Here is a 24,915-nt window from a genome sequence, read left to right as displayed (position 1 = left end):
CTTATGCTCTAATAAATCTGTTAGTCTCTAAGGTGCCACAAGTACTCCTGTTCTTCTTTTTATAAACAATAAGGGGATACAGCAGAGTGGAGGCAGTATAGATGATAACTTACAGCAGTGGTTTTCAGCTTGTGGTTCGCGGAGCCTGGGGATCCGCAAACTATGTCTAAGAGGTCCGCTAAAGGTGACAGTGAAAATAAAGTTTCAGATCCCAGAAAAGGCATTCCATTTTTCTGATCAATCAAAAGTATGTGAATACCCCCACCTACAGGTCAAAACCCGGGATTGTTGTTGTTACCATAGAAACCCACAGTTTAGCACCCTTTCTCACGTTGCATCAAATGCCGTGTCAAGCCTGTGCAATATTTATAGCTGAATTCTGTTCAGTCAGTTTTCAGTGTAAGACTTCTATAGTGAGGGACCACAGGTTGAATTTCCAAAGGAGACCGCAACTCCTTTCAAAATTTTTTAGGGGTCCACAAATGAAAAAGGTTGAAAAGCATTGACTTACAGTATTTATACATAATCTTTTTAAATGACCTTGACAAGAAAATCAAAACAACATTGAAACTGAGAGGGAGGGGAAAAATCAGAATACCACATAATTTATAACAATCAACAGACTTTATTTTCAGTATCCTTAAAGTCTTGGTAAGATTTCCTAAATCTAAAGGATTCTGAGAAGAAAGTTCTATGCACATAGTCCTGGGTTTTGCATTCAGTCACACATTTTTCTGTTGGTCTTAGCACATAGAGAGAGAGGCACAGCATTAAGTAGCAAAAATCCTGCACGTCACTGGCTTTACAAGATGGCATTCAATGAAAATATTTGCACGACCTAATGCTGATTGCATTAATTAGACTCCTTCATTGCTTTGATTAAATCCCCTCATTGCATTTTATTATCTATCAAATATGTTAATGTGCACCTTTTCAATGTTCATTAACACATTCTGCTGAAAAACGCTAAACACTCAAGTAAATGAAAACAAAGACTGTTGGCTTCCTTGTTTTGCTTTATTCATAATATCTGCAGATAGTGTTGAATGAGTTCTGTTAAAGTGGGTGCTGTTTCAGCCGTTTGATATTGATTTTCCTAATACTGTTATCGCATTAATGACTAGTTTAGAGTATGTTTTTAAAATGTTCCTAGAGGCAGGCATCAATTACTGCTCATCTACTTTGCTTTCCAAAGTAAATTTAATTATGTGCTGAAAAGTTTTGCATCCCTTCTGATAAATAATGAGGGCTTTTTTTTGCTATCTAGAACTCATTTTGTTCCCATCAAATGCTCTTGATGATTTTGACATAAAACTAAAATAAAAATAAAAAAATTGTAAGTAGGTTATACATTAGATTGAAAATCAAAAGAAGACACTCATGTCTCAGAGGACCAAAATGCTTAAAGTACTTAGGTTTTAAGTACTAAAGGGGATATTTTCAGAACATTGCTTGGAAGAGGCATATTGAAAATCTTTGGGGACCAAATTCAGCTCTCAGATGAGCTCACTGAGAGAAAGGCAGGATTTGGGGCCCAATTCTGCCGTATTTGCTTAGGGAAAATTCTTATTAACACCAACAGGCATCATTTCTGACTTCTGAGTAGGACAGATACAGGAGTGAAATTCAACCTGTAGGTCAGCATAAGTCTCTTGCCTCACTTAAGTCCCACTCAAGCCCTCTTTTGAAGGTTTAAATGGAACTTAAGTGGTGGATATACCTTGTGCAAGTCCCCTGCAGAGGGGTGAATTTCATGTGATATGCACAAGTTTCACTGATCTGAATGCATGAGAACAATTTGATCCTGGGTAAACTGGTGGAATGGGCCCTTTGTCCTTAAACGGTAACAGGTTCTGTGTTCACAGCCAGCAGTGGTTTTGAAATGACTGCATAGTTTGATACCTTTGTACTAATGATGAAAGGTTGGTGGGAAACTGAAATTAATTTTGTATTTTGTTGGTGGGCTTTTCTTAAAAAAAACCCTCCATATTAGCCCAACTCCACTCCCTTTGAAATCAGTGGGAGTTTTATTGATGATTTCAATGGGAGCAGAGTTAAGCCAATGCTAAGGACTTTTGAAAATTCCACCTTACATGTTTACTACCCTAATTTACTAAAATTTCTCAGCTTTGGGTTTTTTTAATTTGTAATGGTATGAATACATTTTGAAGTATGCATTTATGAAAAATATTTATTTTAAAAAAATTCAGTTTATAAAACACAACTTGCAGTTCTGCTATGAGTTTTCACTCTCAATTCTATGAAATGATCCATAGAGACAAAATGCAGCCTTGTTAATTCTTCTAAATTGTAATACACAAATGGGACAGTATCACTTTTTTTTTTATTCCAAAGGAAATTATTTTCTTCCCTGTGAGGATGATGTACATTATGCCAGAACAGTGGTAGATAACAAAGGGCCTAATACAAAGCCATTTTATGTCGATGGGAGTTTTTTCATTGTCTTCACTTTGGATCAGGCCTTATGTTATGAAGAGTGGGCCAACTCATCCTTCATGTAACTCCACTGATCAAAGCAGAGATACAGCGGGGATGAAGTTGGTCCTCTGACATAACTATTTTGAATCCTTTTACATGTGCAGAATTAATCAGTAAAACCTCAGCATGAAATAGCTGTGATTAAATATCATAGATGAGTAATCTATCTCAAGTTGAGCAACACTGCCAGAGAATTCAGTTGTTCATTGTAGCTAATGACCAGGGGTTTTTAGCTATTGCCCATGGAGAAGCTAAGAGCAGTTTATAGATTGACAAACTAATTGTTCATTATAGACATGCCTAATTGCAAGGATATTGTACTGCTGGTGTGTATTTTAATCAATGGTTGACATTTGGGATAAGTTCTCTGCTGGCTTCAGTGGCATTCCACCCACTTACTCCAGCAAATAAATTAGCCCTTTCTTTACAACTGGTAAAGTGCAATAGAACTTTGTTGTGGCTGCATGGACAGTGTCATCTTTTCACTATAAAAAATGGGACGCCAAGTTAGCCACTTAGGCCCTGGTTCAGCCAGGTATTTAAGCATGTGCATTACATTAAGTACATGAGTAGTCTCACAGAAGTCTGTGTACTCAAGCACCTGGCTGATTCAGGGCTCTACAACAGGTCATTTAACAACTCTCTGCCAGATAATATTAATATTTAGAATTTATATAGTATAGTTCTCTGACCCTCTTGCAAATGCATTGTGCTGCTGAGGCTGGGAGGGGCAGCTGCTTCCCCCAGACACCTGAATCACATCCTTGGGTGAATAAAGCCCTGTTGGGGGGAAGGGTGGGATGGAAAAAAGCCCCACGGAATGCACAGCACTCTGACAGATCTCCAGCTAGCACACAGCTGTCTGCAGTCTGAGTAATTTAGAACAGTCCTGCAGCTCTTCTAAATTACATTGCTGGCTATTTTGGTCCCCAACTGGCCCAGGACCTTCTACCGCCCTTTCTGTGCAGCCAATTTCCTGAGCTGTGTCTAGTATTAACTTGGTGCATCCATGGGTTGAGCCCGTAATCTTCAAAGAATTTTTGACTATCAACTAATAAATAATAATAATATTAACAACAATAATTAATATTCAACCCTCCTTTGTGAAAAAGTGTGTGTGGTTACCCCCACTTGATAGTGGGGAACTGAGGTAAACAAGTTAAATGACTTGCCCAGGGCCACAGATGGGATTAGAACTTGGAGGTTTTGTTTCCCAGTCCTGTGTTCAGACCTCATTTCTCTGTGACACCAGCAAATGCAATTAGCTAAAGTTTGTGAATCGGATCTTCAGCTAGTGTAAATCAGCCCTCTGTGAGTTGTTTAATACCTTCCACCCATTCCTGCCTTCAGGAATTTACCAAATAACTCATGTGCTGTCCGATACGCCAAATTGTGATATCATTCTCAGAAAAGACTGCTTTCCAGGATGATATAGCATCAGTAAAAAAACATAATCTCAGAGAAATACAAAATTTTAGACAAGATACTGTATCATTGTACTTAACCTATGGTCCTCCTAGCATTCCACACCCTCCTGCTTACCCTGTTGCAAAGAGGCAGCAAAGAAAGAAATCCAGGACTACCTTTTAAAGTTTGTGTTTCATTTTAATTTTTCATCAAGACGGGAAGCAAAAATAATTAGAGACAAAGAGGGGCTATAATAATGCTATTCTGCTTCTCACAAAAATGTGCTGAGAAAATATTTCCAAATATACCAGAATGATCGATCTGAATATTATCCTTCCAGCTGTGTCAGTAAAGGATCATTTAAGGCTGTTGGTATTTAAATTCAGCTTTGGTATAATGTATATCATCCTATACTAACGCTTCTAACAAAAAGGACTTGGCAGTTCATTCCTTCTAATCTAAATTAGTGTGTACTGCAGCTGATGAAAGCATATTTCTTTTATAGGTTTTTAGGAAATTTAAAGACTGTAATGATTTAAGTGAACAATTATAGAAGTGTCCTGGAAATAAAAAATCCCTTTGCTTTCATTTAACTTCAGTATGTGTCCCACTTCAGAGAAATTAAAAGCCACTCACACAGTTGAATATATTAACTTTATGTCCTAAGCAATCTCCCCTCTTCCCTGCTAGCACTTCTCCTCTTTCCTGTAGTAATTTTGTTAGAGTATTTTCATATCTTTGTAGTGGAAATTGTCCCATGTACATTTACAAGATAATTACTGTATTTCTAAGGCTGAGAAAATGAGTAAAGGAGATGCCTAGAGTTTGTCTCCGTATGTGATACAAAGATGCTTTGGCAATTTAGAACTCAAAATATTTGTTTAATCATAAACCATATGAAACTCCATAGCACAGAAAAAATTGGCTTGTGAAAAATATATGTAGGCTTTTCTTTGAAAAATTCTATCAGTGCCTCTAATAATTGACTTTCCATGAGCTCAGCCCCCCAATATCAGCCCCTTATTACTCTCTGACATTCATATTTGGCTCATATCCACACAGGCAAAATTAAAAAAAAAATCATGCTCCCAATGAAATCCCAAAACATTATCCTATGGTTTCAGGAGCTTCATCAATCGCTATACTTGGAGCTATTTGAAATGTTTTGTCAGTTCAGCAACACATTTTTCATCACAAGCCTCGTGAATGAACAGTGGAAAACTCAAATTTGGAGGGGCTTATTTGTCAGAGTTTGCATATTTAGCTAATAACTTACGGCATCACTAATCATAGGGAGAATATTATCTTATTTTTCAGTGATGATACATTCTTTAGCCTATGCATTTCAGTGGCCTAACTAAACAAATGTCAACTCATACATTTTCCAAGTCAGAAGCATATTGCTGCCATTTTCATATATTCTAGCTACTGCAGAATAAATCCTAAATGCAGGATTTTTGTGCAGAAGATGGAATTATTTCGAGTCCCTTTCACTAACAGATTGCTTCTTTCGAATAATATCATCAGTTTTAATATCCTTAAATATTTCTGAAACTAAAATATTCAAGATGAATGGCATGTGGATTTCTGATAAACTATTCTCAGGGCAGTTAAATGTAGGGGGTTTGATGTCAGTTAAATATATAACTACAGCAACAAAGCGATCGATGCCACACCTGTATTTGTTGAGCATGGAACCTCTTTAGAAATGATACACCCAGAATATATGTAACTGTCTTTCCTATCAACTTGAATGGGCTTTGGATCAGTACCTACATGCTGTTATAGTTATAACATTCCCTCTTAATGGCCAGTTTTGCCACAGTATTAAAGTTAGCTCTAAATGAACCACTTAATAATTTCTGTCCTCCCAGTTGTAACTAAAAGGCTATTGGGCAGGAGAATGCAATTAACATAAAGATAAGTAGAAAAGATGTGGAGGAGTAGAGAATTAGAGAACACACAGAAAAAAACATACAATAGGTACACAAAGATTTTGAACAGGAACTAAGATGTAGATAGGAGAAATTATACCACATAATCAGCTCCTATGGAATTAGAATCAGAATATTAAGGTTGGAAGAGACCTCAAGAGGTCATCTAGTCCAATCCCCTGCTCAAAGCAGGACCAATTCCCAACTAAATCATCCCAGCCCGGGCTTTGTTAAACCGGGCCTTAAAAACCTCTAGGGATGGAGATTCCACCATCTCCCTAGGTAACCCATTCCAGTACTTCACCACCCTCCTCGTGAAATAGTTTTTCCTAATATCCAACCTAGACCTCCCCCACTGTGACTTGAGACCATTGCTTCTTGTTCTGTCATCTGCCACCACTGAGAACAGCCAAGCTCCATCCTCTTTGGAACCCCCCCTTCAGGTAGTTGAAGGCTGCTATCAAATCCCCCCACACTCTTCTCTTCTGCAGACTAAATAAGCCCAGTTCCCTCAGCCTCTCCTTGTAAGTCATGTGCCCCAGCCCCCTAATCATTTTTGTTGCCCTCCGCTGGACTCTCTCTCCAATTTGTCCACATCCTTTCTGTAGTGGGGGGGCCAAAACTGGATGCAATACTCCAGATATGGGCTCACCAGTGCTGAATAGAGGGGAATAATCACTTTCCTTTATCTGCTAGCAATGCTCCTACTAATGCAGCCCAATATGCCATTAGTCTTCTTGGCAACAAGGGCACACTGTTGACTCATATCCAGATTCTCATCCACTGTAATCCCCAGGTCCCTTTCTGCAGAACTGCCGCTTAGCCAGTCAGTCCCCAGCCTGTAGCAGTGCATGGGATTCTTCTGTCTTAAGTGCAGGACTCTGCACTTGTCCTTGTTGAACCTCATCAGATTTCTTTTGGTCCAACCCTCCAATTTGTCTAGGTCACTCTGGACCCTATCCCTACCCTCCAGCATATCTACCTCTCCCCACAGCTTAGTGTCATCCGCGAACTTGCTGAGGGTGCAATCCATCCCATCATCCAGATCATTAATGAAGATGTTGAAGAAAACCAGCTCCAGGACTGACCCATGGGGCACTCTGCTTGATACCGGCTGCCAACTAGACATGGAGCCATTGATCACTACCTGTTGAGCCCGACGATCTAGCCAGCTTTCTATCCACCTTATAGTCCATTCATCCAATCCATATTTCTTTAACTTGCTGGCAAGAATATTGTGGGAGACTGTATCAAAAGCTTTTAGTACCTATCTCCTGGAGCACTGGAATCTGTTGATTTACAGATTGTGAATGATTGAGTTAAGTTACTCTTTGGGATATTTTCATACCTGTTTATTTTACATTGCGATTACTGAAAACTCTACAGCTAGTAATACTTTGATATTTCTGAGCTTCATGTTAATCCACAGTATTGCATAGGGGGTTGTAGTTAATATTATGGCTGTAGGTGATATTATCTTCATCAGCTGAAAAGGGACTATCGTATTTGATTTGGAAAATGTACCTGTTGCACTAGTTTGGTACAGTATGCCACTTGCACTGCCTTATTTTTAAATAATAGCTCTCTCATTCAAAGGGAAGAGTAATATGTAGGTTTATTATATCATTGGTACCGCACTGAACCTAAAATCATTGTGAGCATCAGGAAAGTTAAACTGAACTCTCACCTTGGCAAGAGATTGACTTTTGTGCATGGCATTTCCGTAGGACTACAGAGTGAACATCTTTTTGAGACAGCAGTGGAACGACTCACGCCTGGCTTACAGTGAATACCCCGATGACTCCTTGGATTTGGATCCATCTATGTTGGACTCTATTTGGAAGCCTGATTTATTCTTTGCCAATGAGAAAGGTGCAAACTTCCATGATGTTACAACAGACAACAAGTTGCTGAGGATTTCTAAGACTGGGAAAGTGCTATACAGTATCAGGTAAACCAGCTTGTTTGCTTCTTAAGTCCCCTTGCTTCCATGTCTTTCCTGTCATGACCACACTCAGGCTACGTCTACTCTACGGGGGGGGGGGAGAGGGGAGGGAATCGATTTCAGATACGCAAATTCAGTTATGGGAATAGCGTAACTGAATTCGATGTATCTGATCCGACTTACCCCGCTGTGAGGACGGCGGCAAATCGACTGCCGCGGCTCCCCCGTTGACGGCGCTTACTCCTACCTGGGCTGGTGGAGTACGCGCGTCGATTCAGGGATAGATTATCGCGTCCCAATGAGACGCGATAAATCAATCCCCGAGAGAACGATTTCTACCCACTGACCCGGGTGGGTAGTGTAGACTAGCTCTCATAGAATTTACATCTTTAAGTTTTGTTGCCCCTTGTGTACACTCTAATGAGACATAAGCTCAGCAGAGTAGAAGGAAAATCTGTCTTTGTGGTGAGCTTTTACTCTTCACAAATTGGAATATAAGTGGCACAGCAGTATCTCCTAGCCATGCTGAAAAATGAAGGGGTCTAGTGCCCTATTGATGTGCATCAGTAATTAGCATCAGTTGGTATTACTCTCCTACTAGGAGGAGAAAATCAACCTTTCAATCCTTTGTGGGTTGAATTTTAAAAGTAAAGGGAAAATGTTATTTTAAATGGCTGGAGAACATCTTAAATGGAGTCGTTCCTGCCATGTAATAACTTGGTATGCAATAAATATGAAAATCACCCAGGTATCTGCTGGCCTTTGCATGCATTTAAAAATCAATGGAATTGCTTTTCATTTTTGATACAAAGTGCAATGTAGTATATGTCATGCTGACTGAGTTTAGGCTGAGTTAATAAATGCTATTTGACACAACATAACTTGATGTGACCTTATGAAATGGGACACATGCAGGGAATCAGAATGCTAGAGAGGTAAAAAAAAAGCATTGCTTAAGAATTGGCTGCAGCAAATAATCTACAGCACTCATTTTATTTGATTAATTGCTTAATGCTTGTAATGGGATCTGAAGATGTAAAGCACTCTAAACGCTATTACTATTATTATAGATATTAATCATAATTTCTGAATTCCTGCATAATTCTTTTCTTGCAGTGCTTGGTTTATATAATGTTTACATTCTTTCAGGTGTTTACCGAGTTGCTTGATGAGCTGTTTCTTCTTTATGAACCTGAACAAAATTCTTATTAGCTATTCATGTGTAAGAGCTGTAGGAGAGTGAGATATTTCACAGTACGGATATTTCTGACTGGGCATTCTTAAGCTTATGGAAACATAGATTTTTAATAACGGATTATTATTGTTCTGTGTAATGAGAAAGTAGATTTGCAGTGGACAAAAAATTATGCCTACTCAATTTGCTTAATTCCCATGGAAATTCTGCAATAGGAACACCACAATATGTTGGTAGGTAATGTAACTGTTCAGTGGGCAGAATTTGAAATTAACATATCAACAGTGGGAGAAAAATAACAGTATGCAAGGGTGAAAACAGAACTCACAGAGTGATATACCATATATTAAACATTCTGTCATGTACAAATATCTCTTATTTAATCTCAAGAAAGAAATGAATGCTTCTGTTCATTTGAGTGACATCAGACACCATCTTACTGGAGGCAACAATGCAGCTGGGTGCCATTGTGAGCACAGATGGATAATTTTCCTGACATTTGTCCATGCTGCAAAAGTAATATTTCAAGCTGTCATATCATATTTGTAAAATTCACAAACCTAAATGAAAGTTAATTTGAAATAGAGTAAACACTGGTAATATTTTGTGCTAAGGAAAAGTGTATTGTTTCTCATCTGCATTGCTCTGCATTAGCATATATTGTACCTGGTGCTTCTACAACACGACAGCATAAAATGTACACATTAATAACATTTATAGTGAGCAAAACCTATGTTTGAACGGTAATTGAGAGTTATCAATTAGAAACAATTTAAAAAATAATTATTTGACTCTGTTCTTCATATACTGGCCTTGATTGATCACTCCATAACTCAACTGATTTTAGTGATGTTACACTGGAATAAAATGTAAGTAATGCAATGGTTAGTTAGTCCCATTGCATTAGGATGTTATAGTTGTAATTGCTACACCATTTTCACTACCATAATCATAGTACTTAGCACTTGCATAATAATAATATGTAGCATTTACTTCACTTTGAGTGTTCAAAGCACTTATATGACTGACAAGTTACATCTCAGGCTGCTCTATCATATATGTGTAGATGTCATAAAATCATGAGAAAGTTAATATTTTCTCTAAAATAAAACTGTAACGATTTCCAATATGCACTAAATAAGAAGGTAGGCATTTCTATTGTGTCTGGCCTCCCCACTTACTGCACTGGTAACATTATAAACGTATTTAGGAATGCTGTGAGATGCTCCACCACAGAGACAGTCAGCTTATTTTGTTGTGTGCTCTAAGGTGCAAATCCTGCTCTTTGTTCTGCAGGCACGGAAGGGCCTCTGGCAGTTACAATCAGTAGTTACAATAAAGTTGCAGTCACAGAACAACTTCACCATAAGCAGAGATGCACTGTAACTGGGACTGTGATTTTTCGCATTGTGAATGCATTTGACTAATTGGGACTTTCATTCACCTTCCCTACAAATAGAGTTTCACTATACCAAAGTTCACTGTGTATATTTTATATAATAAAAATAGACCGAAAAGCAAAAACTAGTCAAAATTAAAATATAAATCAACAAAATATAAACCCCTAAAGTTGTGTGGTCATATCTTTCTAAAGCTCTAATCCTGCAATGAGCTCCATGTGGGTGGATCTCTGAGTAGAGGCCCACCCTCCTACACCTCATTGCAGCATCTGGGCCAACGCAATATGACATTGTTGAAAATCCTGTTGTCTGTTCCCATGGCCTGTTTCCCACAGTACATTTTGTTATATTTTGCATTTGCTTTTTGTGTCATGCTCTGTATAGATTTTAAGTACTTTGGGATGTGGATCGTGTCTTCTCTAGCACACTTTGGGCACTACAAACCATAGGCGCCGACTCCATGGGTGCTCCAGCCCTGGAGCACCCACGAAAAAAAAAAGGGGGTGCTCAGCACCCACCGGCAGCCCTGCTGATCAGCTCCTCCCCCTCCCCCCAGCACCTCCCGCCAGTCACAATCAGCTGTTCAGCGGCATGCAGGAGGTGCTGGGGGGAGAGGGAGGAACGGTGGGCAGAAAGAGACAGAGAGGGGGTGGAGTGGGGGTGGGAAGCGGCAGGTGGTGGGGCCCTGGGGGAAGAAGTGGAGTGGGGGCTGGGGCGGAGTGAGGGTCGAGCACCCCTCCGTCAACTAAGAAAGATGGCGCCTCTGCTACAGACAGTAGATAATAAGGAATACTAGTATTATATGACAGAAGGGTTAAAAGATCTAATGGAATCCCTGAACATAGGTCTGTTTAGAAACCTTAAAAAGGCCATCAGCACAGTTCTGACTACTCAGCTAGCTCAAACTATTAGTAACAGCCAGCCAGCGTGGGCTTATTTTACTTGGGTGAGAGGAGATTGAAGACTTTTGCTTAAATAAATGGGTTTCCTTGCTGAACTAGCTGCCCCCTTTGTCATGTTCATGTTACCAAGTGATTTCAGCCATATCGACTTGATGCAGAATGTGATGCACATAATCTAGGATCTAAGAGATTGGTTGAAGTCTTCTCCATCTATAGTAAATTATCAAGCAGACCATCACACTTTAAAAATATGAGAAGATGTTTGAGTTTTTTGAGTTATTTAGTAAAGGGCTATTTGGAATTGCCTTGGGAAGAACTGTAGGGGAAGAGATTTGTTTTAACTATTTACCCTTCTTTCTTTCCTAGTTAGGGTGACCAGATGTCCCAATTTTATATGGACAGTCCTGATTTTTGGATCTTTTTCTTATATAGGGGCCTATTACCCCCCACCCCATCCCGATCTTTCACATTTGCTGTCTGGTCACCCTACTCCTAGCTCCGGTTATAAGATACCATTGAGGAGCTGCCCAGGAAACTACTCAAAATTTTCAAAATAGCTACATCCATTTTCAGATTAGCGATCTCTATTTTGTTTGTTTGTCTTCACTGTGTGGATGTGATGCCACTATTTAGGCTATTTCCTCTTTCTGGTCTCATGCCCTGACCTTGATCCAACTGTAAAATGTTATAATGGAGCAGGGCAGAGAATCGAATAGGGAAATAGTGTCGGGGTAGGGGATGTAAAAAGGAATAATGCTGCTGAAAAACCGTGACGTGGAGAGGAATCAGGCTCGTGGATTCCTTTCTATTTATGCAACAGAACCCTACCTCTGTACCCTTCATACTGTAAAAAACAGCTGCTACTGCTAGCTGCAACATTCAAAAGCCATCACTGGCTTGCCCATCCAAAAGAGCTACTCTATATTCAGACAAATGGCAATCCATCTGGAATACAAAACCATGTGCCAGTTGCTTTATCTAGTGCAAATCAGGAGATCACAATCCAAAGCACAATCAATTCTCATTCCACAGCTTCTTTCTTGTACTGCCTCTTCTTTCCTGTTTGTTCTTTTTCTCTTTCATACCATGGCAATTGTGCTGAGTGCTGGAGAAACTGCTTTGGCTCCATCCCCAGCACATGGTTTTGGTTATATTATGACTAGACTTGGCAGAATTCAATTTTTAAAATAATTTCAATGGAAAATATCACTATTTTGAGATTTTTTTATTTTATTTATTCAAATTTTCACTAGTTGAGCAACATTATGGGGTTTAAGCATTTTTAATTGATTTTAAATGTTCAGTTCTGGGCACTTGTGAGGGACAGACAATAATTATTCTTTTATAGTAAAAGCTGAGATTCAAAAAGTTAAAGCTTTAAATCTGTTAAGACACTAATTGTTAAAATCACATCAAATATATACATAATAAATAGCCTTAAATCAAACTCTAATAAGTTCTCCAGCAGCATTTCCCCCCCTTTGCCTATCTGTAAATGTCTGTTATAGATGGACATATTTGTTCATCATTTTGTGTGTGTACAGTGAAATCAACATTTATCAACATCTACCCATAAAAATCTAATCTTTCCAAGCCTAATTATGAATAATAAAGGTTACAACATACAGGATACTTAGTTCCAAAAGCAGTCTCTAGCCCTGTAGTATTTTGGATTTCCTACTACAATGTGGGCAAGTCAGTGCTAGTGGAAATGCAGTGGCCACAATGAATGAAGCTGCAATCATTTAATAATCTCCTCTGTACCTGTGTCCTTTGTCCTATATGAAGGAAATACGCAACAGCTAAAAAGCTGGTCGACTCAAAATTTGTCCTCTCGTGGTGAAATTTACTTTAAATATTATTTTTTCAATAGACACTATTAAAAGCATACCCAGACCCTTTGTCTGCTGCTGCAGAGGGTCCTTCGGCAGTGGAACTGGTGTCATCTACTGTGCCAAAGGTTCTGGGTGCAGGAAGGAGGTTCAAGGGACTAGGGCCTGGGTGGCTCTGAACAAAGTCAGTGACTGCACTGTGAAATAGTTCCTTCTGTTCCTGCATGTCCCAATGGGGTGTGTGTGAATGGTGGTCATGTGTAACATTCACTGGGCATTACTTCAGCACTGGGTTGAAATAACCTCTGAGAGCTCTTTAGTTTGGCCACTATAGAAGCTGGTAGCGCAGCACAGTCAGCTGGTTTAGGTATACACTTTCCACGATTGTCTTGGGGTCAGATTCTTAGTTGGTGTAAAATGGTGCAGCTCCATTTACTTTAATGGAGCTATGCCAGTTTACCCCAATTGAGAATTTGGAATGTGGTACTTAAATCATAATGTCCGGTCCAACTGAACGTACTATGTGAAAAGTCTAGTGTGCTGTAAAGAATATTCCACAGATCTAAAATAAGGTATGAATCTCTGTGCTTACATTTGATTATTTCAATTTATTTTATAATCTAATGTTAGGATTTAAGAGGATTTTGACTTCACTGGAAGCATTGTATTGTCATGGGAGATTAACAGAGAGTGGGAGGAGAGAGGCCATTATTATGACTAACACCACTGTTTGCTATATAAGAAGCAGTGAATGTTGTGAACACTCCTCTCTGATCTCATTGGTTATACCAAATCCTACCATGATAATATTGTCCAGGTGGCATTTTCCCTTGGAAGCCAAGCTTTGATAGCATAGGCTTCTGTTTCCTCTGGGGAAATTTCAGGTGCTTTTTATCTGGCACAAGAAAAATAATTCCATTCTCCTTAGGCAAAATTGTATATAAATTCAGTGTTCTATGCAATGACTTTTCAAAAACATAAAGCTCTCCATATGGGCTTGAAGTAACTTTCTGAATTAATGAAAACACAGTCTGAGAATAACAAAGTGCAGAAATGCTCATTGAAGTAGAGCACCTTCATACAGTGGGCACACTTAAAATGCTTTTTATCATTTTGATAGCTAGCCTACCTATCGTAGAGAGATTATTTACACATAATATGAATCGTGCTAGAACCAACAGGTATTTTTAAATATACCCAATACTATAGGGACAAGGTGAATCCCTGAGCTGTAATTGATTCATACATGAATCTAGCAATTTTGCCAGATTCATCTCCACATGAACCTGATTACAAAAATTAACACTGGTTTCAAATACAGTAAAACCTGCCTTAGAGACCCCCTCTGTAGAGAGAGACCATCTGTCATGTGTGACTATTTGCAGAAGCCCTGGAATGCCATCAGTCTCTGGTGTGCAAACCTTTGAAGAGTGACCACCTCTTACAAGTGACCACTTTTGCTAACTTAGGGTTACCAGACGTCCGGATTTTCCCGGACATATCCGGCTTTTTGGGACTCAAATCCCCGTCCGGGGGGAAATCCCAAAAAGCCGAACATGTCCGGGAAAATCCGGCGCCGCTGGGCCGGGGGCTGGCCCGGGGCCAGCGGTGCTGGGCAGCCGGGGGGTGCGCCGGGCCGCCGGTGCCAGGCGGCTGGGGGGTGCGCCGGGCCGCCGGGGGCCGCTGGTGCCGGGCGGCCGGGAGGTACGCCGGGCCGGCGGTGCCGGGCAGCCGGGGGGGTGCGCCGGGCCGCCGGGGGCCGGCGGTGCCGGGCGGCCGGGAGGTGCGCCGGGCGGCCGGGGGCCGGCGGTGCTGGGCGGGCCGGGGACCGGGGGTGCTGGGCGGGCCGGGGGTGCTCGGCCGGGGGTCCGGGGGCCGGCAGTGCTGGGCGGGCCCGGGGTGGTCGGCCGGGGGGCGGGGCCGGCACCCCAGGGCCCGAGCCGACCCAGGCTGGAGCCGCTGGGGGGGCCAGCCTGGGCCGCGCCTCCTCCCCCCACACCCCCCTTACCTGCTTCAGGCTTCCCACGAATCAAATGTTCGCGGGAAGCAGGGGAGGGGGCGGAGACTTTGGGGAAGGGGCGGAGTTGGGGCTGGGGGCGGGGGCGGGGCTGGGGGCGGGGCCGGGGCCCCGTGGAGTGTCCTCCTTTTGGAGGCACAAAATATGGTAACCCTAGCTAACTCCTGTGAGTGATCACTCTTGGCAGGTTTTACTGTACTTAAAACTGAGATGTCAGCCATCTTCATAATGAAAGAAACTGGTGTCCTCCTGCTACAATCCGATGTCCACAAAGACTCTTCCCACCCATCCTTGCTCTCTTCTTCATCCCTTTTTGGTTCCTTTTGTTAAGCTATCTCAGATTCCTTCCTGATATTTGCCTCAACCCTTGAAACAATTCCCCGCTTTTCTTTTGCTTGTTGATGGTCCCTGTCATCACCCTCCACAGACTCCTTTATTCTCACTCCCCCGTTCTACAGTGTCCAGATCTATATGGAAGATCTGAATGCATTTGTCATATTCCTAACTTTCCATTGGCCCTGAGTACTTGGTTTGATTATGTTAAAGACTAGTATGAGTGTTTGTTATGCAAGCAGCACAGCTATTGTCAAAACCCCATAGACAGTTTTGCTTGAAGAAAAATTAGCTCTTTAATGACACCATTGGTTGCTCTTCTCTGATCATAAGACAGTTAAAGTGAATTAAGGATCCTGACACTAGTAGCTACCTGGCAAAGCCCAATTTTACACCCCTTTTTACACACACACACACACACACACACACACACACACACACACACACACACACACACACACACACACACACACACCACAGTGTTTCAATCAAAACTAGTGTCATTTTAATAAAAATTGATTTTCTTTGGCATATCGTGTGAATAATTTGTATACATAGAGTTGTTCCTGATTGCAAATATTAAAAATTATTGGCAGGTGATTAGTTATGGAAATATGTGCTAATGGGATACTGCTGACTGGTTGCAGGCCAAGATAACCATTGCCTATTAGAAACTCATGTACAGAGATGTGTAAGTCTGTACTGAATTGTCAGTGACCCATGGCTACATCTACCACATGAAATGATCTCCCTGTAAACACAGAAGTAGCAAGATGAAATGTAAAAGGGTGTAGCCATGAGGCTGATTCTAAATGAGTGATGCAAAAAATCCTGTCCCTGTATCATGCATGCTTTCAGGAGTAACTGACTGCCTTCTGCCAGTTGTATTTAAACATATTGCTTAGGACAGAGGAGTCATGGTGCCAGAAGGAAAACAAAACCAGACCAAATAAACAGTGGTGTAGAGTAAGTATCCAGGTCCTGAAAACTTAAATATAACTAGGATAAGAAACGACATAAGAAAAATCAGAGATGGCAATTTATTCTTCTTGGAGAAGAAACAGGTAGGTTACATTATTTTAACTATCAAATGAAATCATACTCAAATTTAGTTTCATGGCATTGCTTGAGTGATAATTGGAAACTCATTATATTCATTGGCATGGCATATCAACAGACAGTAACTGCATTACAATGAAAAATGAGATGCAAAATAATTTTTCACCATTAATGAAAAACCTACCACACCATTCCAATCCAGTCACTGGGTTATTAAGCAATACGTGAACCAAAATGAAGTCCCGCAAACCACTAAGGAAGACTAGACAGAACATCCTGAGAAACTGAAATATAGGAAGCTTCAGTCTGTATTTCGTGTTTTGCCACAATAGAGAATGTTCTATATTTCCATAAGCCTCAGTTTTTGTCTATCTCCGCATCTCAGAAATGAAGTTGCATGAAAAAAAATCAAAGAATAACTGGTATGACAGATTGACCATATCCTGAACAAACCTTATGGAATTAAGATAACCTTGATTGAATTAGGGTTAATACCTTTGGGGTATATTGTATTGAAAATGCAATTGTTTATGTGTTGCTGTGGCATTGTATGTACCTTCTCTAGTAAGAAGTGGGGATGCTACTAAACTTCCTTGTTATCAGCCTGTGAAGCCGTCCCTCTCGGATAGATATGCACATATTATTTCAAACTGGATTCTCCGGAGATCAACAGACAAAGAAAAAACTTTTGGAAAAATAACCTGGTTTTAGATGGACTCAGGGCCTTCTTCCTGATCCAGCAAACAGACAGGACCCTGCTCATGGAGGGCCCCAATCCTTAGGGTAAGGTTGGAAGGACTGGGCCTGTCAGAATCCATGTTGGGTTCCTGGTAAATTTATTAGCATTTGTATAGGTTTTTATTGTTCTTCATATGTTTTCTCTGTAGTGCTTTTCCCTTGAGAATAAAATAGGCTTACATAGGAAGTGCTGTGTGATAATTTATAATCTGCAGCAATCCTTCTGTTATCAGTCTCTGAAGAGAAAGTGCGTGGGTCTGTTTAGGCAGACTGTGCTGGGAAATACACAGTGAAGGCAGGGAACTATGGAGCCTGGACATACTCTGCTCAGAAAGGAGTGAGATGTGAGTCTCCACCCAAGAGAGGCAGCAGCTGGGGACCTGGAAGCCTGATGGTGGGTGCCCTGGCTGAACCACTGAGGGGAAATACAGGTGCAATTGCCTTGGACTGTGACAACTGGATCCAGAAATTCTGGAAAACATGAGAAAACATGCAGGTTGGCTGCACCCTTTTAGAAAGCAAGGGAAACTGCCAGGAGATTATACAAATACCAATTGCCATCCCCAGGGAGCCAACAATCATGAGTCAGGCCCCAAATGATGAGATGGGCTTAAAAATGAAGAGATTTTTAAAACATAATGAACTTGTTTGTTTTTCTTGGCCTGGTCTCTGAACCATTTGGGTTTACTTGGATCAAATTTTCAAGCTTTTCTCATCAATCTTGAGGGCTAGAAACTTACTCTTAAAAAAAAAACCTGAAATTTCCACTTAATTGCCTGCTTCCAGGGCCGGGGGCTTTAAGAAAAAGCATCCAAAATTGAGAGACTTGTGATAAAATCGTGGGAGTTGGCCACATTGCTGTACATATCTGCTTGTATATCTGGTTCCTTATATCATACCCATCACTGTCTTTGTGCTAACTCTGTGCTAGTATTTTATCCACATTAGTAAGGTAATACTGAACATTATATTGTTCCCTTTCCACAGTGACCAAATAGAAATACAAATGATCTAAACTGCAGTGAACACATGCAGATATATACTATCACATCCTCCTCCTACATGTGCACAGACATTATTCTGTTTTGTTTAAACAAACTGACCTGCCAGGCTGTATTGTCATTTCTGGAACAACCCTCTTCCAGTGAAGGTGCAATAGTATCCACTAATAAGTTAGTAATTATCTTGTTAGGATTTGAAACTTTGTTATTTTTGCTATGTGAGCTGACGTTGAGCAGATTTGACCATTACAGGCTTTCCAACGCTCACTGAAGTCAATGGAAAGACTCCAATTGGCTCCAGGGGAGTTTGGATCAAGCCCAGTAAAATAATATTGTTCTTTTAAAGCTTGGATTTGCAACCCTGACTGAGCACTTGCATGACTAGTCCCAGTGTCTTCAATGGAAAAACTAGTGTATATGCTCATCAAGGTGAGCAAGGGGTCTTCATTCTAGGCATTAATTTGCACTATTGTGCTACTCAGGATATGACACCCCCCAAAAGTCAAGCAGTTAGAAAAATGTCTGTGCTACATGATGTTCTGAGAGAGCCATACTTTTTGGAGACAAAGAGGGCACAGATAAAAACTGCACATTTGACTCCTGCAGTATTTCCATTTACCACATTAAATTCTGTTTCTCCCATTCTAAGTGTAAGGACTACCTCTTTAAAAATAAATCATGTGAAGTGGTAAACATTCTGTTTTAATGGCACTAATTCTACTTGTTTGTCATTCGATAAACTGTGTAAAGAGGCTGCTCTCCTCAAGTCTATTTGCAAACCACTACATTTTCAGGGTAAAAAATGAAAATGCCATTATCCCTTTTTCTCAAAGTCATATATATGATATCATATTGTGAGTTCTAGGGGTCCTTTTTCTTGCAGGATCAATATTCCATGTCTGTATGAGATTTGTCTTTTAGATCAAATGGGATTTTGGCTGTAAGTCATAGCACATCAAGCTAATGAAAAGTTAGCTCCTGAAAAATATGAAGTAGTTTAGTCAGTAGTTTAATGTTTGCTATAGATTAGCAATCTGTTAAATCCTAAATAAAGTTAGATATTCTGTTATACTGTCAACAGAGTAAGCAAGGCTTTTATTTGAATTATGTACTGTACATATACAGTAATTCCTTAAAAGATTTAATCCATGTACTAACAGTTCTTGATTTTAGTTTTGCATAGCTCACCATTTACCAGGTATACTCCATATCTATATCAGTTATACACCATATGTATCTTGAAGTACTTGTCTAGTGCTGTCGGAAAATCAGAGGAAGAAAGATAGATAGATAGATAGATATACACACTATATTACTGTAGTATTTGATCTCCTAAAGTTTAAATCCCTATGCTGCACAAAAAGGATCCTTTCATTCATTCATTCATTCATTCATATGTATTCACTTTAGGAAATCAACTACTGCCTTAAGGTACAAAACTGCAAGATTAGATAGGGAGATTGAACGATGATCCATTGAAATCATAGAATCATAGAATATTAGGGTTGGAAGGGACCTCAGGAGGTCATCTACTCCAACCCTCTGCTCAAAGCAGGACCAATCCCTAGACTGTTTTTTACCCCAGTTCCCTAAATGGCCCCCATCAAGGATTGAACTCACAATCCTGGGTTTAGCAGGCCAATGCTCAAGCAACTAGTTTTAAATATTTTACTATTATTGGATTTTTCATATTAATGTGCTTGACTTGGGCTTGCGGGGCTCAGAATAAGGGACTATTTAGTTGCTGGGTAGACATGCAGGCTAAGATTGGAGCCCAAACTCTGGGACTCTGTGACGTGGGAGAGTCCCAGATCTTGGACTCCAGCCCAAGCCCAAATGTCTACACTGCAATTAAACAGCCCCTTAGCCTGAGCTCTTTGAGACCAATTCAGCAGGTATGGACTAGCTGTAGGATTTTAATTGCAGTGTAGACATACCCTGGGAAGCCAAGGAAGTTTGTGGGTAATAGACAACAACAAAACACGATACCATTACAGCTATATTTATACAAAGGAAGTTTTCTTGATGACCAACCTCATCTTTTTCAAGATACATTGATTGAATTAGTTCCCTTATGGCTGATATTTTTCATTCACATCCTATTTGACTCTTAATTTGGGAGAAATATCTTCCATTGGTTTTCTGTAGCACCCATCACCATAATGTTTAAATACTGATCTAAAGGCCTGATCTTATTGAAGTCAATTGAAAGCCTTCAGTGACTTCAGTGGACTTTGGTATAGGCCCTAAGCAAGGTATTGGATTGATTAGAAGTGGGAGACTAATTTGTAATGAAAAATGTATTTCATGAATTTTGCCTCTTTGCTATCAGAATTCTCCTAGAAATGTTTTTCTGAAATTCTTGAATTTCTGTTTGAAATTAATCACTAATTTCTTCAGTGAATAATTCTTGGTCTGCAGATTGTTTGCAATGAACTATTCATGAACATTAAAAATTCATGCCATGTTATTTAAATTATGCTGTACTGGGTCTGTTCTATGATTGGAGGACTTCTGTAACTAATCAACAATGGGACAAATTTCAAGTTGTAAAATTAATTTCACAATTCAATTCAAAATACATTTTCAGGAAATATTCAAACATACAAGCTTAACATTTTATTTTTGTGAGCATTCTCACAAGTAAATGCTCATTCATAAAAATACTTCTGAAAAGCACACATAAAAGGGGCACAAAGATATTCAACATGAATTTTAAATTTTACCCAACCGTAGTTGTGGTAGCTAACCAATCTACTGATGGCATGTTATAGTACAGTAGATTTACTGCAGATACTTTTGTGGATTTTCAGTTTGTTTTTTTGTAGTTAATACCTCAAATAATATAGTTTTTGAGATGCCAATATATATATATATTTAAATGCCAAGCCCTGTCCATCTTCAAATCACTTAAAATCCACCTATTAAAATCCACCTATTCACAAGGCCCACCAACACTGATGCTCATATGCCACTCTTTGTTTGGTAGCTGAAGTGTGTAGATAAGATTGTAAGTTCCATGGGATAAGGACTGTCTCCATGAGCCCCAGTTCTTCCAGGAACCAGTTTATAGTTTGTAAACGTGTCTAGAGAAGTACCACCCCCTGGGGAGGGTTCCATATACTTGTTAAAACTGGGTTTTCCAGAGACCAAGAAACAGTGAAAGGGCTTTTGATATAAACTGACTCAGGACCTTTTTTCTGATCCAGCAAAAGGACAGGACCTTCTTCCAGCCCTCACAGAGGGGTTGGAAAGACTTTGGCATACTAGGGCCCTGTAAGACTGATTGGGAACCTCAGGTTATCTTTTAGCATGTGCATAGGAACTTTCATTGTTTTTATGTTTTCTGTGTAATGCTTTTACCTTAAGAATAGATGTGCTTGCGTAGAAAGAGCTGTGTAGTTACTGGTAACTACTGGCAATACAGTGCTCATAGCCCTGTGAGAGAAAGCAAAACAAAGGCACTGGTCTTTAGGCAGACTGGCTTGCTGAGATAGCATAGTTTAAGGCAGGGAGCTGTGCAGCCTTAAAACACCCAGTCAGAAGGGAATGAGATGAGGGTCCCTTCCCATAGACAGGTGATGGTAGGAGACCTGAGACCTGGCTGGGAACTCCTGGAGTGGATCAGGTATACAGGTGTGACAGACTCTTTCTATATTTTTGTACAGAACCTAGGCCATTGGAGGTGGCCTGAATCTGATTGGAGCTTCTGGAGTCTACTGCAATATAAATCTTAAATAATATCTCAGAAATAACTACAGCTTAAAATGATCAGACATCCATAACAATAATATTCATTTTGGTGGTAAAAATGATGGCAACATAGCTTGAAGACATCGTATCTTTAAATCTAATCATATTTTTTTTAATATGATGTAAGCCATTTTGGTTACTACACCTGTATATGAGTCCTCCTGCTCATTTTTATGATTTTATCATCACATTTTCTTATTTTGATACAAATGTTTTTCTCTCCCTGTACAGGGGAAACTAGTGAAACTGATTGTAAAGAAAGTCCTGTCAAATGCAAAAAGTAAAGTAAAAAGAAATGAGAAAATTTAAAAAGTCTCTCAGTTAAAGTATTCTTGGGTGTTACTTGTAGCAGTAGTAATAAAAAAAATTCAGAGTTGACAAAGTCCCTTTAAGCTTACTTTTCCTATCTATGCTCTTTGTCTTTTAACGTTTGCATTCAATGTCTAATGTTGCAGATTTAGCCTTTACTACCTTTTTGTTTTTCAAAGGTCCGTGGCAAGGATGATGGGCTCAGCATTCACTTTATATGCATTACACTTTCTGTTTTTCAAATATCCCTGTGATTGTGTTTTCACCATTTGCCCCCCCCCCCCAAAAAAAAACAAAAACAAAAAACAAAAAAAACAGAGGCTACAAGAGTTAAAATCCTAGCGGAGATGACCTATAACTCAAGATGCTACATTGTTTGGGTTCGTTGTTATACGTAAAACATACAGATTGCACAATAACACATTGGCATGCCCTGCTATCTTTCTGCAGTCCCTGCTGGCTCTGGGCTACTATAAGCCACTGCAATCAATGAGCATCCTGCTTGCTTACGGGCACTCTGTCTTAGAAGTTAGAATTCTAACACCAGTGCAGGACTCATCCCAAATCACTAGAGGATGGGGCGAAGGACTAAACCTCTGGGTCTCTAAAGCTTGACTGCATCACTTTAAACATTGTTGGCCTATAAATGTTGTGCTTAGGATATAACTTGCAAAGATTTCTAACAGCAGTTTCCTTTCTTGCCCATATTTAGGCTAACATTAACCTTATCGTGTCCAATGGACTTGAAGAATTTTCCGATGGATGTGCAGACTTGTACAATGCAACTAGAAAGCTGTGAGTAACCAGCTGACTTACCTAGTGAAGAGCTGTGTTTTTTAAAATCAAATTTCACAGCTTCATTATTGTGCCTTACAGTGGAGATCATCACTCCAGAAAGTCTCTGCAATCTGTAATCTGCATAGTGAGACACAATGCTGTTGTATCACTAGAGTGAAACAAGAGCCGGGAGTGTTTTAAGTGACTGTCCTTTTGCATTTTCACTCTTTTTTTCTCTGCATTGTCCACTCTGTTCTTCACTTTTCTCTTTCTGCTATGTATTTCTCTATGCTGAGTTTCAAAGAATTATAGAAGTCGTTCAATTTTGTTACTGATAAGATCCAACATATTGTAATCTAGAAATACTCATGTTGGTAGAATGCAATAATTCTGTAACCAGAGTGACAAAAATAAAACAAAGTACAGAAATTGATACATAGCTACAGTGAAATATAATTTGTGCTGTGAGCATTAATATCTTTGAGAGGCTATTAACATTGACTTTTTATTAGAAATAAACCAAAGCAGATATGCCGCACGTTTGAGATTTTAGTTGAATATTTTGCCTCTAGTACTATTACATATTTGATGCTATTTCAAAGTTTTAATAATAACTGTAGTTAATGTAGTTCAGCTCCTGGATCAATTAGAAACTCTTGTATCGAAGTTTGCCCATTCAAAAGTGAGGATATTTTCTGAGTCATAATTTGTTTCCATCTGAAACTATACTCTATTATCTAATGAACTGTGATTTGTTTATTCTAGTTGGGTACACTATGAATGATCTGATATTTGAGTGGCTAAGTGATGGTCCAGTGCAAGTTGCCGAAGGCTTAACCCTGCCACAATTTATTTTGAAAGAAGACAAGGAACTTGGTTATTGCACAAAACACTACAACACCGGTGAGCGTTCTCCTAATTTTTCCATTAGTAATTACTTCTACTACTATCCACAAGCAGTTTTGTAACTGATCTCATTTATTAGGTCTGGTGTTTGAAAGCTGGGGTTTAGGCAAAGCAGGAAGGCGAAAACCAGTAAAAATGTTGGAAAATGTAATATTTTCTCAGTACTTTCCCTTTAAATATGTTAAATCCCTGTGCTTCATACCTTGTGTCCAGAGCAGGAATTGTTCTGTTGGAGTTTGGATTTGGCTCTTCCTTCTTCTTCTTATGTAGAATCCCTATTACTGGAGGTTTGCAACCATGGTACCCCATTCTCTATGATTCTCTGCTAATCTATTTGTGGATTAATAGTTCTTTTGATCCACTCAGAATATCACATTGTCCATTCCAGATATTGTTTTTCTTCCTCTATGTTCTCCTGCCATTAACTTTCACTGACTACTGTTTGCTAAATTCTGATAATCTCCGATACTTTTTCCTTGGTTATGTGGTCTTGCCATGATATTTTCATAATTCTTCTATAATACCATAATTTGAAGGATTGCAGTTTCTTTATTATCAATTGTTTGAATGTCCATGTTTCACAGCCATAATTTATCACAGACCAAATATAAGTTTTTAAGCGTCAGAATTAATCTTCAGATTTATGTCCCTTTTCTTCAGATGTTTGTTCTTCCATAATGTCCCTTTTGCTCTCACTGTTCTGGTGCTGACAGTATCTTATCTTCCAACTTCTGTAATGATGCTTCCGAAGTACCAATAATTTCTTACTTTCTGTATGGCTGTGTTGTTCACTGGAATCTTGTGTGTTTTCCCAGGATCCTTGCATCCCACCACAGATTTTGTCTTGTCCACATTCAACTCTAGCCCATATTCTTTGACATATTTGTAAATAATCTCCACTAACTTCA

The 24,915-nt window shown here is 39.6% G+C and overlaps 1 protein-coding gene across 6 annotated transcripts in view; it reads left to right on the top strand.

The window, feature by feature from the left end:
* GLRA2 (glycine receptor alpha 2) overlaps nucleotides 1-24,915 on the top strand; it is a 163,177-nt gene that overhangs the window by 36,992 nt on the left and 101,270 nt on the right. For all 6 annotated transcript variants that reach the window (XM_054016504.1, XM_054016503.1, XM_054016509.1 and 3 more), the window contains 3 exons: nucleotides 7,568-7,791; nucleotides 23,037-23,119; nucleotides 23,867-24,004. In XM_054016504.1, coding sequence (XP_053872479.1) covers nucleotides 7,568-7,791; nucleotides 23,037-23,119; nucleotides 23,867-24,004 — 445 coding nt within the window. The remainder of the gene's footprint in view (nucleotides 1-7,567; nucleotides 7,792-23,036; nucleotides 23,120-23,866; nucleotides 24,005-24,915) is intronic.

Source organism: Malaclemys terrapin, chromosome 1 (genome assembly GCF_027887155.1).
Source record: "Malaclemys terrapin pileata isolate rMalTer1 chromosome 1, rMalTer1.hap1, whole genome shotgun sequence".
NCBI classification, from domain to species: domain Eukaryota; kingdom Metazoa; phylum Chordata; order Testudines; family Emydidae; genus Malaclemys; species Malaclemys terrapin.
This window is presented reverse-complemented; position numbering and strand designations above follow the sequence as displayed.